This window comes from Vipera berus (genome assembly GCF_964194415.1).
Source record: "Vipera berus genome assembly, chromosome: 1".
Classification (NCBI taxonomy): domain Eukaryota; kingdom Metazoa; phylum Chordata; class Lepidosauria; order Squamata; family Viperidae; genus Vipera; species Vipera berus.
In genome coordinates, this window is record NC_138202.1 from 358,482,142 (window position 1) to 358,496,268 (window position 14,127).

At 48.4% G+C, this 14,127-nt stretch overlaps 1 protein-coding gene across 2 annotated transcripts in view; it reads right to left on the reverse strand.

Annotated features, from left to right (window-relative positions):
• ULK2 (unc-51 like autophagy activating kinase 2) overlaps window positions 1-14,127 on the reverse strand; it is a 130,510-nt gene that overhangs the window by 58,502 nt on the left and 57,881 nt on the right. For both annotated transcript variants that reach the window (XM_081346675.1, XM_081346676.1), the window contains 4 exons: window positions 12,185-12,258; window positions 10,615-10,716; window positions 9,059-9,117; window positions 8,706-8,788 (listed from right to left, as the gene is read on the reverse strand). In XM_081346675.1, the coding sequence (XP_081202801.1) occupies window positions 8,706-8,788; window positions 9,059-9,117; window positions 10,615-10,716; window positions 12,185-12,258 (318 nt within the window). The remainder of the gene's footprint in view (window positions 1-8,705; window positions 8,789-9,058; window positions 9,118-10,614; window positions 10,717-12,184; window positions 12,259-14,127) is intronic.

Here is a 14,127-nt window from a genome sequence, read left to right on the forward strand (position 1 = left end):
AAGAGACTGGACAGCCATTTGTCTGAAATGGTATAGGGTTTCCTGCCCGAGCAGGGCAGAGTCAGCCTGCAATGCTGCATTATAACCACTGTGACAACCAAGGCTTCTTTTTTTCCTTCCCTCTGCAAATATTAGCACTTAAAAGATTTATATACCGCTTCACAGTGCTTTATAGCCCTCTCTGAGCGGTTTACAGAATCAGCCTATTTGCCCCCCCCCAACAATCTGGGCCCTCATTTTACCCACCTTGGAAAGATGGAAGGATGAGTCAACCTTGGGCCGGTCAGCATTGAACGGGCAGGCCCTACTGCCTTCTAACCATTGTGCCACCACCGCTGTAAGCCGAGGACTATCTGCACTATGGCGATTTCATTTCGATGGACCAAGAGTCACCTGCTGGCTGCCCTGAATTTCACTAAGGGCGAACTGGCGCAGAGGCAGCTTTCTTGCCAAGGCCGTTTTCCTCCCTTTGAGAAGGGGAGGCCTATCAATTCTCCTCCCGGAGGACTCTCTGCCCTTCCGAGCAGCTGAAGGGGAATCAAATCGATCAAGAGAGCATTCGGGATTGCAGTCTGAGTCTGACGAGGGTTTTAGCATAAGGCGACGCATCCTGGAGCACGCGAGACGAGAAGCAACGGAGGGAAACGAACCAAAGAGAGAAGCAACCTGGAATTGAGGAGAAATTTCCTGACAGTGAGAACAATTAGCCAGTGGAACAACCTGCCCTCCAGAAGCGGTGAATGCTCCAACACTGGAAGGTATTAAGAAGAGACTTGACAGCCATTTGTCTGAAATGGCAGAGGGTTCATTGCCTGAGCAGGGGGTTGGACTTGATGACCTCCAAGGTCCCTTCCAACCCTAGGATTCGATGATTCAGGAAGGAAGGAAACCAATCAAGGAGAGAAGCAACCTGGAACTAAGGAGGAATTTCCTGACAGTCAGAACAATTAGCCAGTGGAACAACCTGCCTCCAGAAGCAATGAATGCTCCAACGCTTGAAGTTTTTAAGAAGAGACTGGAGAGCCATTTGTCCGAAATGGTATAGGGTCTCCTGCATGAGCAGGGGGTTGGACTAGATGACCTCCAAGGTCCCTTCCAACCTTAGGATTCTATGATTCAGGAAGGAAGGAAACCAATCAAGGAGAGAAGCAACCTGGAATTAAGGAGAAATTTCCTGACAGTGAGAACAATTAACCAGTGGAACTACTTGCCTCCAGAAGCTGTGAATGCTCCAACACTGGAAGTTTTTAAGAAGAGACTGGATAGTCATTTGTCTGAAATGGTGCAGGGTTTCCTGAACAGGGGGTTGGACTAGATGACCTCCAAGGTCCCTTCCAACCCTAGGATTCTATGATTCAGGAAGGAAGGAAACCAATCAAGGAGAAAAGCAACCTGGAATTAAGGAGAAATTCCTGACAGAACAATTAACCAGTGGAACTACTTGTCTCCAGAAGTTGTGAATGCTCCAACACTGGAGGTTTTTTAAGAAGAGGCTGGACAGCCGTTTGTCTGAAATGGTATAGGGTTTCCTGCGTGAGCAGAGGGTTGGACTAGATGACCTCCACGGTCCCTTCCAACATTATCTTTATCTTTATTAGACTTATATACCGCCCTTCTCCCGTGGGACTCAGGGCGGTTCACAAGGTTTTTAAAATAACAATACAATTACAAAAATTAAGAACAGTTAAAATGATTCCATTTAGACCTTGAATAAATATAAAACCCCAATTAAAATCCAATTAAAACCCCAATTAATACTCTCAGAACCAGCAGCCTCCACCCCCAACCCCATCCCGCCGGGACCCCTAACAGGCTCTTAATGACTTCTGCTCTTAAAACTTTTAAAAAGGACAGTCAGCTGTGTTGCTTCGAGGGGGGGGGGCGAAAGCCCTAATAAGCAGTCATATGCGTAGAATGAAGGCTACTGCTAAGCTTGTAAGCCGCCCTGAGTCTTCGGAGGGCAGGATATAAATGGAATTAAAATAAAATAAATAAATAAATGCACCCGCAATCTATAGCTGGGTAACGCTTTTTGTTGGGGCTGTCCAAAAGGATACGCAAACACTCTCGTGTGGGGATGGTGGCGGGGTGTGTGCGTTTGGGGGGGGGGGGTATGTGTGCACGGTTTGTTGGTCTCCTGCTGGAAATAAACGCGCCGCTTGGCAGTTGAAACGCCTTCCCCCAAAGTGCCATCCTTCAAGCAAGCAGAGGGCGTCACCTCTAACCTTCCAAGTGGGACAATAGGACATCCTTTTATTGATAAAAAGTTCCTTGGAACTTCACAGGAAAAAGAGGGTGGGTTTGTGTGTGTGTGTGTGTGTGTGTGTGTGTGCGTGTATGTCAAAAGATTAGGGGGCGGATGGTCACCACATGCCTCCTGTAATCCTCCCATTATATAAAAAAAATCCTTTTGTATTTTTCCACAGCAAATTGCTGATCAGGCCAGTGGGGATGATTAACAAAGCTTAAGCCAAAGTTTGTGTGTGTGTGTGTGTGTGTGTGTGTGTGTGTGTGTGTGTGTGTTTTCTCAAAGCAAAGAGCGGAGAGCACGTCGGCCACCTGGAGCACTTGAAACCCCTGGGTGGAAAGATTGTGGGCATCCTCAGGCAGAAGGAACAGGGTGTTCCGCAATCCAGACGGAACGGTCTGAAAACAATCCGTGCCGGGAAAATTACGGGCGGTCTTTTCCCTTGGGACGAGAACAGAGCGTCCCGTGCGTGTGTGATGAGCTTGCGAGAACCAACCCAGCGGCTGCTTTCAAGGGCTGCCCTAAACATTTCTTATCTTACTGATTAACTTCCCCTCCACCCCGTGGCCTTGCGGCTCCAGATTGTGCCAAGGTTTCCCCTGCGGCTTCCAAAGATCGGCAGAGGGCTGCTACGATCCGGCCTCCCCAACTTATTTTAAAGTCTTTGAGGTACGACCGCCGTCGAGGCCAAGATTTCGGTTGCTCAGCGAAACAGTGGTTAAAAGAGAATCTTGCCCCATTTAGTAATAACAACAACAAAAGAAAGTTGGTAGGGACCTTGGAGGTCATCTAGTCCAACCCCCTGCTCAGGCAGGAATCTCTATACCAGACATGTCAAACTCGCGACGTCATGCAACATATTGGGACGGTTTTGCCATTGCCGGAAATGGGGTGGGGTGGGCGCAGCTTCCAGATGACGTGTCCGGCCCATGGGCCGGCAGTTGGACACCCCTGCTCTATACCATTTCAGACAAATGGCTGTCCAGTCACTTCTTAAAAACTTCCAGTGTTGGAGCGTTCACCGCTTCTGGAGGCAAGGAGTTCCACTGATCAATTGTTCTCACTGTCAGGAAGTTTCTCCTTAGTTCTAGGTTGCTTCTCTCCTTGACGAGTTTCCATCCGTTGCTTCTTCCCCTGCCTTCAGTTGAGTTATCAGAGGATGCTGTCTGCTAAGGCAGGGATCCGCAAGTCCTGGTCCATGGACCGGTACCAGGCCATGCCACGCCAGCAACCGGTCCGCGCAAACAAGCAAAGCCCCGTCCACGAGATACAGGCAGCATAGAAAACCATGCACCCTCCGGTCCACGGAAAAACCTCTTTCCACAGAACCGGTCCCTGGTGCCCAAAAGGTTAGGGACCTTTGTGCTAAGGCAGCAAAGGGAAAATGTTCAGGAAATATTATTAAGATTCCTTTTTTTGATTGCTCAGTGGTCCCTATCCTTTATGGCTAGGTGGCCTGGCCGGGGGGAGGGGGAGGGGGGAAGAGGGGAACCGGCCTGCCACTTGTGCAAGTCGCGCTGTGTGTGCACGCCGGCCCGTGTGTGCCACCCAGCTGCTTGTGCGGCCCGGTTGTGGGCCACGGCCCAGGGGGTTGAGGACCCCTGCTATGGCTCAGTAATTTAATGAAAATTCAGCCACACGTATACAAGCAATCCTCAACTTACAATAGATGACGATGATGATAATGATGATGATAAAGTTGGAAGGGAGGTCATCTAGTCCAACCCCCTGCTCAGGCAGGAAACCCTATACCAGACATGTCAAACACAAGGCCCGCGGGCCGCATCCGGCCCGCAAAGAGGTTTCATCCGGCCCGCGAAGCCATCCTGGAAACAGTGAGGGGAACGGCCCCCACTGCCTTGGCCCTCGCCCAGAGACCCTCCTTCTGCCGGAGACCCTCAGATCTGTCCCACTCCTGCCCAGGCCCCCATAGGCACCCTTGATGCCAACGATGTAGAGCTGGCCACGCCCACCCAGTAGGCCACGCCCACCCGGCCCCCTGAGGGCAACCGCAATGCTGATGCAGCCCTCAATGAAATTGAGTTTGACACCCCTGCCCTATCCCATTTCAGGCAAATGGCTGTCCAGTCTCTTCTTAAAAACCTCCAGTGTTGGAGCATTCACCGCTTCTGGAGGCAGGTGGTTCCACTGGTTAATTGTTCTAACGGTCAGGAGATTTCTCCTTAGTTCTAGGATGCTTCTCTACTTGGTTAGTTCATTTAGTGACCATTGAAAGTTGTAACAGCACTGAAATAAGGGACTCAAGCGACCGTTTTTCAAAGTTAGGACTGTGTTAGCGTCCCCGTGGCCAGAATTTCGGACGCTTGGCAACTGGTGGAGCAGTGGGCTGATGCCTCCTTAAGTAACACCAGCTGCCTGCAATTAGTGCAGGTTCGAGTCCCACCAGGCTCAAGGTTGACTCAGCCTTCCATCCTTCTCAGGTAGGTAAAATGAGGACCCAGATTGTTGGGGGCAATTAAGCTGACTTTGTAATAATGCCGCTTGGGTGTGTGTGTGAAAGCCCTAATAAGCAGGCATATACATAGAATTGAGGTAAAGGTAAAGGTTCCCCCGCACATGTGTGCTAGTCGTTTTCAACTCTAGGGGCCGGTGCTCATCTCCGTTTCAAAGCCGAAGAGCCAGCGCTTGTCCGAGGACGTCTCCGTGGTCATGTGGCCGGCATGACTAGACGCCAAAGGCGCACGGAACGCTGTTACCTTCCCACCGGAGTGGTCCCTATTTTTCTACTTGCATTTTTACGTGCTTTCGAACTGCTAGGTTGGCAGAAGCTGGGACGAGTAACAGGCGCTCACTCTGTTACGCGGCACTCGGGATTCGACCCGCCAAACTGCCGACCTTCTGATCGACAAGCTCAGCATCCTAACCCACTGAGCCACCGCGTCCCCTTACATAGAATTGAAGGCTACTGCTAAGCTTGTAAGCCGCCCTGAGTCTTCGGAGAAGGGCAGGATATAAATAGAATTAATAGATAGATAGATAGATAGATAGATAGATAGATAGATAGATAGATAGATAGATAGATAGATAGATAGATAGATAGATAGATAGATAGATAGATAGATAGATAGATAGATAGATAGATAGATAGATTACGACGGTCACAACGTGCTGGGGTCACGTGTTCAGCGCTTGCCAACTTCTGACGAGCCAAGTCACTGGGGAAGCCGAGCTCACTTAACAACCGCGTTAAACTAATTTAACAACTGCAGCGATTCGCTGAAGAGCTCCAGCAAGAACGGTTGTAAAATGGGGCAAAATTCACCTAGCAGCAAAAAAAAAAATCTGGGCCTCCGTTTGTGGTCGTTAAGTCGAGGATGACCTGCAGGTACAAAGGCTTGAAAGAAATCCATTATAATTTGCAGACAAGGGCTGAACAAGAAAGGCAGAGTCTAAGTGTAATTCTTTTTTTTCTCTTCCCCCCCCCACCCTCCCCCTTTTTTATCTGTGTTGTTTGGAGTCCCGTCTTTCTGAGAATTTGTTTTCAACAGAGAACAAAGTTTACTCAATTCCAGGCAAAGGGAAATGTGGGCAAAGGAGAAAAAAAACAAAAAAAAAACAAGCCAATTCTTCTCTGCAGGCAATTAAATCAAATTGGAGCAATTGTTTTCTCTCTCCTGAGCATCAGCTGATCACAACTTGAGTTGGCAACGTGAGAATTTCGTCAGAAACTTTCCCAGACAACAATCGCAAGAGCCAAGAAAGACGTAAGGGGTTATAAATAACTTGGCAAAGCTATTTTCAGAGCTGGCTTTGTTCTAGCTATTTTTTTTAAAAAAAAATAATTAATCATTAACGCAACGGGTCTGACTTACAAGCTGCCTACGGCTTGTTCCTGGCCTTTAAGTGTTATTTAAAAGAAATAAACACCACCTTGGACGGGGCTGTGTTTCTAAGAAATTCAGGATTATCTAAGCATCTCTTGCGCTGTTTACCAGCCGTCATCCCTAACTGGAATCAGTCCATCAACCATCGCTGGGCATGGCTGGCCACCGAACCAACCGCTGAGCCGAAGTGACAAACCCAGTGGGGAAATTGTCCATTCTGTGGCATTGGCTTTTTAAAAAAATGCCATCTCCTGTCAATTACAGCTCTTGTGGAAAGAAAGAAAGAAAGAAAGAAAGAAAGAAAGAAAGAAAGAAAGAAAGAAAGAAAGAAAGAAAGAAAGAAAGAAAGAAAGAAAGAAAGAAAGAAAGAAAGAAAGAAAGAAAGAAAGAAAGAAAGAAAGAAAGAAAGAAAGAAAGAAAGAAAGAAAGAAAGAAAGAAAGAAAGAAAGAAAGAAAGAAAGAAAGAAAGAAAGAAAGAAAGAAAGAAAGAAAGGAAGGAAGGGACCAAGGGAGGGAGGGAAGGAAGGTGGGTGGGAGTGGGGGAAGGAAGGACTGATGGAAGGAAGGAAGGAAGGAAGGAAGGAAGGAAGGAAGGAAGGAAGGAAAGAAAGAGGGAGGGAGGGAAGGAAAGAAAGAAAGGAGGGAGGGAAGGAAGGAGAAAGAAAAAGAAAAAAAGAAAAAAAGAGGAAGGAAAGAAAGAGGGAGGGAAGGAAAGAAAGAAAAAAAGGAGGGAGGGAGGGAGGGAAGGAAGGAAGGAAGGAAGGAAGGAAGGAAGGAAGGAAGGAAAGAAAGGAAGGAAGGAAGAGGAAGGGAGGGAGGGAAGGAAAGAAAGAAGGAGGGAGGGAGGGAAGGAAAGTGAAAGAAAGAAAAAGGAAGGAAGGGGGGACTGAGGGACGGAGAAAGAAAGAAAGAAAGAGAGAGAGAGAGAGAGAGAGAGAGAGAGAGAGAGAGAGAGAAAGAAAGAAAGAAAGAAAGAAAGAAAGAAAGAAAGAAAGAAAGAAAGAAAGAAAGAAAGAAAGAAAGAAAGAAAGAAAGAAAGAAAGAATATGAGATGCCATCAGGAAATCAATCCAGATTTAATCCCTGGATTGAAAGGGCCTAGCCCAGACAATAAAATCCCCATCTGGCTAGGTGGACTTGGATGTCTGTAGTCACTGAGAAAGGATCTGCTACTTATTTTTATAATTGTCCTCTAGTGGCTTTTGGGGGGATGGAAGAAGATCAAATCCACCATTAGTTTCTCCCTACTTCTAGGTTTCTTAAGAGACTTTTTCAAAGGTAATCCCCGGCTTTACGACCACAATTTCTGTTGCTAAGCAAGGCAGTTGAGTGACTTTTGCCCCGTTTTACCACCTTTTTGCAGGGGTAAGGCAACCTGGGCTCTTTTATGACTTGTGGACTTCAACTCCCAGAATTCCTGAGCCAGCCATGCTGATATTGCCTCCTTAAGTAACACCAGCTGCCTGCAATTAGTGCAGGTTCGAGTCCCACCAGGCTCAAGGTTGACTCAGCCTTCCATCCTTCCGAGGTAGGTAAAATGAGGACCCAGATTGTTGGGGGCAATAAGCTGACTTTGTAATAATGCCGCTTGGGGTGTGTGTGAAAGCCCTAACAAGCAGGCATATACATAGAATGAAGGCTACTGCTAAGCTTGTAAGCCGCCCTGAGTCTTCAAAGAAGGGTGGGATATAAATGGAATTAAAATAAAATAAAAAAAATAAGGGACAGGGCTAAGACGGAGCCAAGAGAAGACTTGCTAAGAGAGTTTTCTAGGATGCCTATTGGTTAACTTTGAGGAACAGGGCTGAAAGAGAGCCAATAGAATACTTGCTGGGTATTCTTTTGAAGTCTTTATTAGTTAAGACTTAGCAACAGGGATGGCACGGAGCCAACGGAGGGCCCTTTTAGGTAACTTTCAGAATGCCCGTTAGACAACGCGTCTTTATCCCGCCTTGAAAAATCTGTATAAAAGCTTGTTGAATCCTTTGTTCTGGATCCTGGCATTTTGCTGGCTGGGGCCCCTTTTGCTGAAGCGCTTCGATAAAAGGAAACAAAACCTGCACCTCGTGTCTGGGGTTCTTCATCGGCTTCGGCGCCAGGCTCAGATCTGAATTGGGGACAACGCTACTTCACAAAATTCCTGTTAGGGCAGGGGTCTCCAACTTTTCCAGCTTGGTGCACTGGCCCCGCCACTTTCCGTTGCCCGGTGCCAAACAGGCTGCGGCCTGGCATCGGGGTGTGTGTGTGGGGGGGAGGGGCTGGGGACCCCTATGTTAGGGGAAAACACGAGAAGGGGTTTCTACAAAGAGTGCCCTAAACCTCCGAAGGAAAGAGAGGAAATAATTCAGGAAAATGCTGTCCCCAGTGCTGGCTGTCCCATTTGACCTTTCCTGGAAGCAACAAAACGTCCGCAATAAATCAGTTTGAGCTTCTTTGTAAAAAAGTCGCTCCCCTGCTCGTTTGAACGGATCGCTGCTCGGATTACAAAACCGGCTTGGACACGGATCACTTTGCTTTCCTTACCGGAAAGGAGAAAAAGAAAAAAAGAAAAAGAAAAAGAAAAAAAAAGAAGAAGAAAGGAGAGCTTTAACCATCTCGGATCTTTTACTCACCGAAGTCCATTCTGTCTTTCTGGTTCCTCTGAAGCAAGCTCAGAAGCAAATCGGACAAGTAAGCTGACGTCTCCCTGGGGATACTAAAAGCAAAATAATAATAATAATAATAATTAATAATAATAATAATTAATAATAATTAATAATAATAATAATAATAATAATAATAATAATAATAATAATAATTTAAAAAAAAAATTGGCATATTTTACGGTGGCAGCTTCTCCCGAGGTTCGAAGCCCGTCCACATGGGCTATCCTGTACCTACCTGGAGGGCACAGACAGAGGGGGCAAGGCCAGGACAGACAAAAAGGCACTGAAATCGGTTGCCACAATTTAGAGGTCGGCCTTACCTCGGGATGAGGTTTCTGTTCTTCTCGTAAAACATTCGCAGATCCTGAGGGCTGTTTGCCTGCGAAAACGGGATCGGCCAAAAGTTAATCGAGGGTGTTTTTTTTTTTAGGTCGGCTTCATCCACTGCCCGAACCCAGAGTATGGCTTGCTTGGTCTCCATCTTGCACAATGGGGTTACAAACCACAGTACTTATTTTAAGAAAGGTAATAAGGACGATTGGCAGTGCTCTGGGGGGGTTCAACGGAGCAGCAAATGGCCGCAGTGAGGCGGCAAGAAAAATGTCGCATTTCCCTAAACAGATAGGTTCGCTGTCTTGTTTCCTAGCTCTTTCTGGCGCTCATTGGTTAAGATTTCAAAGAGGCAGCCAGGATCGACCCACAAAACGTGGTTGTTAGAAACGTGGGGGCTGATTTTCAACGAGGCTACTCCCTAGGAGCGTTCTGATTTGAGAAGTCCGTGGTGCTCTCTGAGCTTGGTGGCTTCCTCGCAGACTTTTTATCACCCAAACTAGGTCACATCATCGGTGCTAGACGGGAGTGTGGGTTCTGCTCTTTCTTTGACCCAATCAAGGAACTACCAAGTCGTATAAACAAGCTAACAGTAAACAACAGCCTGATCAAGGAACCGCCAAGAGCGCTCGCATCGACACTGACAGGGCAATCCACTTGTGTATCCACAGAGAGGAAACCCCACTCCCTTCTAGCACTGATGATGTTCCCTAGTTGGGTCATGACATGTCTTCCATCAAGCTCTGAGAGCACCAAGGACCCCACAGTCCTCCTCCCGCAATCCCACTCCCTACTAGCACAGATGATGTTACCTAGTTGGGTTATGGAACGTCTGCAAGAAAACAGCCCAAGCTCAGAGAGCACCAAGGACCCCAAAGTCCTCCTCCTCCTCTCTGCAAACCCCACTCCCTTCTAGCACTGATGATGTTACCTAGCTGGGTCATGAAATGTCTGCAAGAAAACCACCAGGCTCAGACAGCACCAAGGACCCCACAGTCCTTTTCCCCCTCCTCCTACTACTCCTCCCTTCTAGCACTGATGATGTTATCTAGTTGGATCATGAAATGTCTGCAAAAAAGCCACCAAGCTCAGAGAGGAACAAAGGACCCCACAGTCCTCCTGTTCCTCCTCCCGCAATCCCATGCCCTTCTCGCACTGATGATGTTACCTAGTTGGGTCATGTAACATCTGCAAGAAGACCCCCAAGCTCAGAGAGCACCAAGGACCCCACAGTCGTCCTCCTTCTCCACCACCACCACCTCCTCCTCCTCCCACTTCATTCCCTTCTAGAACTGATGATGTTATCTAGTTGGGTCATGAAATGTCTGCAAGAAAACCACCAAGCTCAGAGAGCAACAAAGGACCCCACAGTCCTCCTCTTCCTCCTCCCGCAATCCCACGCCCTTCTCGCACTGATGAAGTTACCTAGCTGGGTCATGAAATGTCTGCAAGAAAACCACCCAGCTCAGAGAGCACCAAGGAGCCCACACTTTCAACCCTCAGCCACAAACATTCTCCTTTAGTGTTCCCTATTCTCTGTGCCCACCTGAAAGGGTGGCTTCCCAACCAGACACTGGTAGATGACCGTGCCTATACTCCACAAGTCGGCTTTAGCATCATAATGTTGGGACATGATCACTTCCGGCGCCTGGAAAACAAAAAGAAGACGGAGTGTGTGTGTGTGGGGGGGGGGTGTAGGTGGCAGCTGTGGGAGAAAACAGCACTCAGGAGACAGGTGTGTAAGTTACTGCACGGCAGGGGGAAATGTTATCTTCCCCACAATTCTAGCAAAACAACGCAAATTTGCAACCCCCTCTCCTTCTCATCCCCCCCCACTTCCCAGCAAGCCTTTCTAGCTTTCACCCAGATGGGGGTTGGAGGAACCCCCCCCCAAGAGAGGGCCCTTTTTCTCCCATTTTCTCCAAATATTGCACAAAGCGAGCAGTTTTCTCCCCCCCCCCTTTCTTTGCTGGCTTCGTATGAAAGGAGGATTTCCCGATGCTAAATCTTCAGCGAGGCTTAAGATCAGGGGTAGGCAACCTCGGCTCTTTTATGACTCCCAGAATTCCTCTTTGAGCGTTTTAAGGGTTGCCGACCCCCGGTCTAGGAGTTAAAAGCACCAGGCTAGAAAACAAGGAGACAGTGAGTTCTAGTTCCACCTGAGGCACGAAAGCTGGCTGGGTGATTTTGGACCAATCACCAAGAGACGGTGAGTTCTAGTCTCACCTCAGCCACGAAAGCCAGCTGGGGAACTTGTGGCCCCCATCGCCGGGAGATGGTGAATTCAAGTCCCGCCATAGGCATGGGAACCAAGTGGGGGCTTTCGGCCAATCCCCCCTCTCCCAACCCAACCCGCCTCACAGGATCGTGGCGGGGGAAAATAGGAGGAGGAAGAGGACGGAGCGTTACGCACGTTCGCTAGCTCGAGTAGAAAGAGGGATAAAAATAATAATAATAATAAATAAATGTGCCCCACCAATGAAAGAGAAGGGCCTGAATTTTGATCTGCTTTAACTTCAAGCCTCATCTTTGCCATGAGATCTTTAGCTGGCTTTTCATAAAGCTACTGCAGGGGTCTCCAACCTTTCCGGCTCGGAGGAGAGCAGCTTCAAAATTGGTGCGCGGGCACACTGGCGCGGCACTAGCAGCCTCATTCGCACATGCGGCATGTCCTGGCGCCGTGCGCGTGGACGAATGGCCACGCACCCAAGGCAGCTAGCGGCTTGTTTGCGTATGTGCAAACGGGCTGCGCAAACTGCCCTGGCTAGTGACGCATGTGCGAACAGGCTGCGAACACCCGCCCCGCGCTAGCATCCCTGTTCGCGCCCGCGCGCATGTGCAAACGGGGCCGCGGGCGCTAACGCGAGTGGGGTGGGAAATGCACACCCATGCGTGCGCGCACCGGCCAGCCATTTCCATGGCCCTGGACCATAGGTTGGGGACCCCTGAGCTACTGGCTCTCATCCCCAGTTCTCTGTGTCCAATATAGAGCCATCTTGCAAGAAGTGAGTGAAAATTACCACTGACCTAAACACAGACAGATCTTGTTCTAACTGAAAATTGTAGCTGCAAAGCTCTACGTAGAGCTGAAGGAAACCAAGGAAGACTTCACTCACCATATACATGGGGGAGCCGCAGAGGGTGGCCGCCATCATGTTGCTCTGGAGGTACCGGGCAAACCCAAAGTCAGCTGCTTGAAGAAAAACAGGCCACAGTTGAGCTCTCGACTGCTAATAAAAGAGCAACGTAGTTGGAAGGGACCTTGAAGGTCTTCTAGTCTAACCCCCTGCTCAAACAGGAGGACCTAGGTGTCAAGCTGGAAGCGCGCGTGTGACGTTGCCACCATTATCGCTTCTCAGCATGCCAACGCGCTAGCGGGGGGGGGGGGAAATGGATTGCAGGCTGCAGACAACAAGAAGTCAGCCCGTGTGAACCAAGGACGTTTCAGCAGGTGTTTGCAAACCTAGGAGGACACTTTCTCATAACAGTGATTTGGGACTTGATTGGACCACGTGATCTGCCACTAATAGGGGAAGGGAGAAATCTATATTTTAATTATAGGGAATTAACCAGAGCTGGTTTTGCTTCATTTGTGCCGAAGTGATGTAATAATAATAATCATAATCATAATAATAATGATGATGATGTTGGAAGGGACCTTGGAGGTCATCTAGTCCAACCCCCTGCTAAGGCAGGAAACCCTATACCATTACAGACAAATGGCTGTCCAGTCTCTTCTTAAAAACTTCCAGTGTTGGAGCATTCACCACTTCTGGAGGCAGGTTGTTAATAATAATAATAAACTTGGAAGGGACCTTGGTGGTTATCTAGTCCAACCCCCTGCTCAGGCAGGAAACCATGTCCCATTTCAGACAAATGGCTGTCCAGTCTCTTCTTAAAAACCTCCAGTGTTGGAGCATTCACCGCTTCTGGAGGCAGGTTGTTCCACTGGTTAGTTGTTCTAACTGTCAGGAAGTTTCTCCTTAGTTCAAGGTTGCTTCTCTCCTTGACTAGTTTCCATGTACTCAATAAAGTTTTGCATTAAGAGATCCGATCGTCTCGATGGCGCTTGCTGGGTTGGGTTCATCAGTCGGAAGCTTGACACTAGGCAGGCGTAATGTGGTCCCAAGCTTTCCTACTCTGGGACCCCCACATCTCCTAACACAGGGGTCCCTAAGCCCCAGTCCACAGCCCGGAGGCGAGCCGTGACTTCTTGGGAACCGGGCCGCACAAGCGGCAGGCGTGTGTGTGAAGCTACATTTGCGGAAGTGGTGCACACACGCGAAACTATCCTCTCTTCCTGCCAGTCCGCCAAGCCGGAAAGATTGGGGACCGCTGTCCGAACTGGTCAGGAAATGGTATATCCAGCTTCGTAGGGAAACCATTTCTGGGCTTTGTGCTTCTGACCAACTCTTGATGCTGGGTTTTACTGATTCATATACATTATGTTAAAGAAATAGCTCGTATTTGTTAAGTTGGTAAGGTAAAAAGTTGAGCTTGCAGTTTTATCTTGTACTTGACTTGTGCTGGAAAAAAGCGGGAAGAGTATGTTTTTCTTCTTTACCGCTCTACCTACACCTTTCTTCCCCGTTTTCTTCCTCTTTCCTTTTTTCCTATCCTCTTCATTTCCATCTTGATAAAATTCTTTTTTTAAAAAAAAAAGAAAAAAAAGGAAAAAAAAGGGAAATGACATTTGGTCATTTGCTGGAAGTGGGTTCCGTAATACCAGGGCTTCTCCACTTAAAAGGCTCCTTCCAGCATCTCCCAAGGGGATGCACTGAGCACGCGGAATCGCCAGAGATGGTTCTCAGCCAGCTGTGAATTATGGGTACGATTGATGGGAGCAGATCAAAGAAGGCGAACAAGAGTCTGCCTTGTTCACATCTGCCTGGAGGCGAAACATTCTTTCTGACCGTGGGGAAGCTTCACGCAACTGTGTAAGCGGCAAGCTGCAGTCAATCGCAGCTAACTGCTAGCGCAGTGAAGGCCAATCTTTGAGGCTGGGCGTGTTCAGAAAATGCCTATTTTTGACTCTGCGAGCGGGTCACACCCTGCCCAC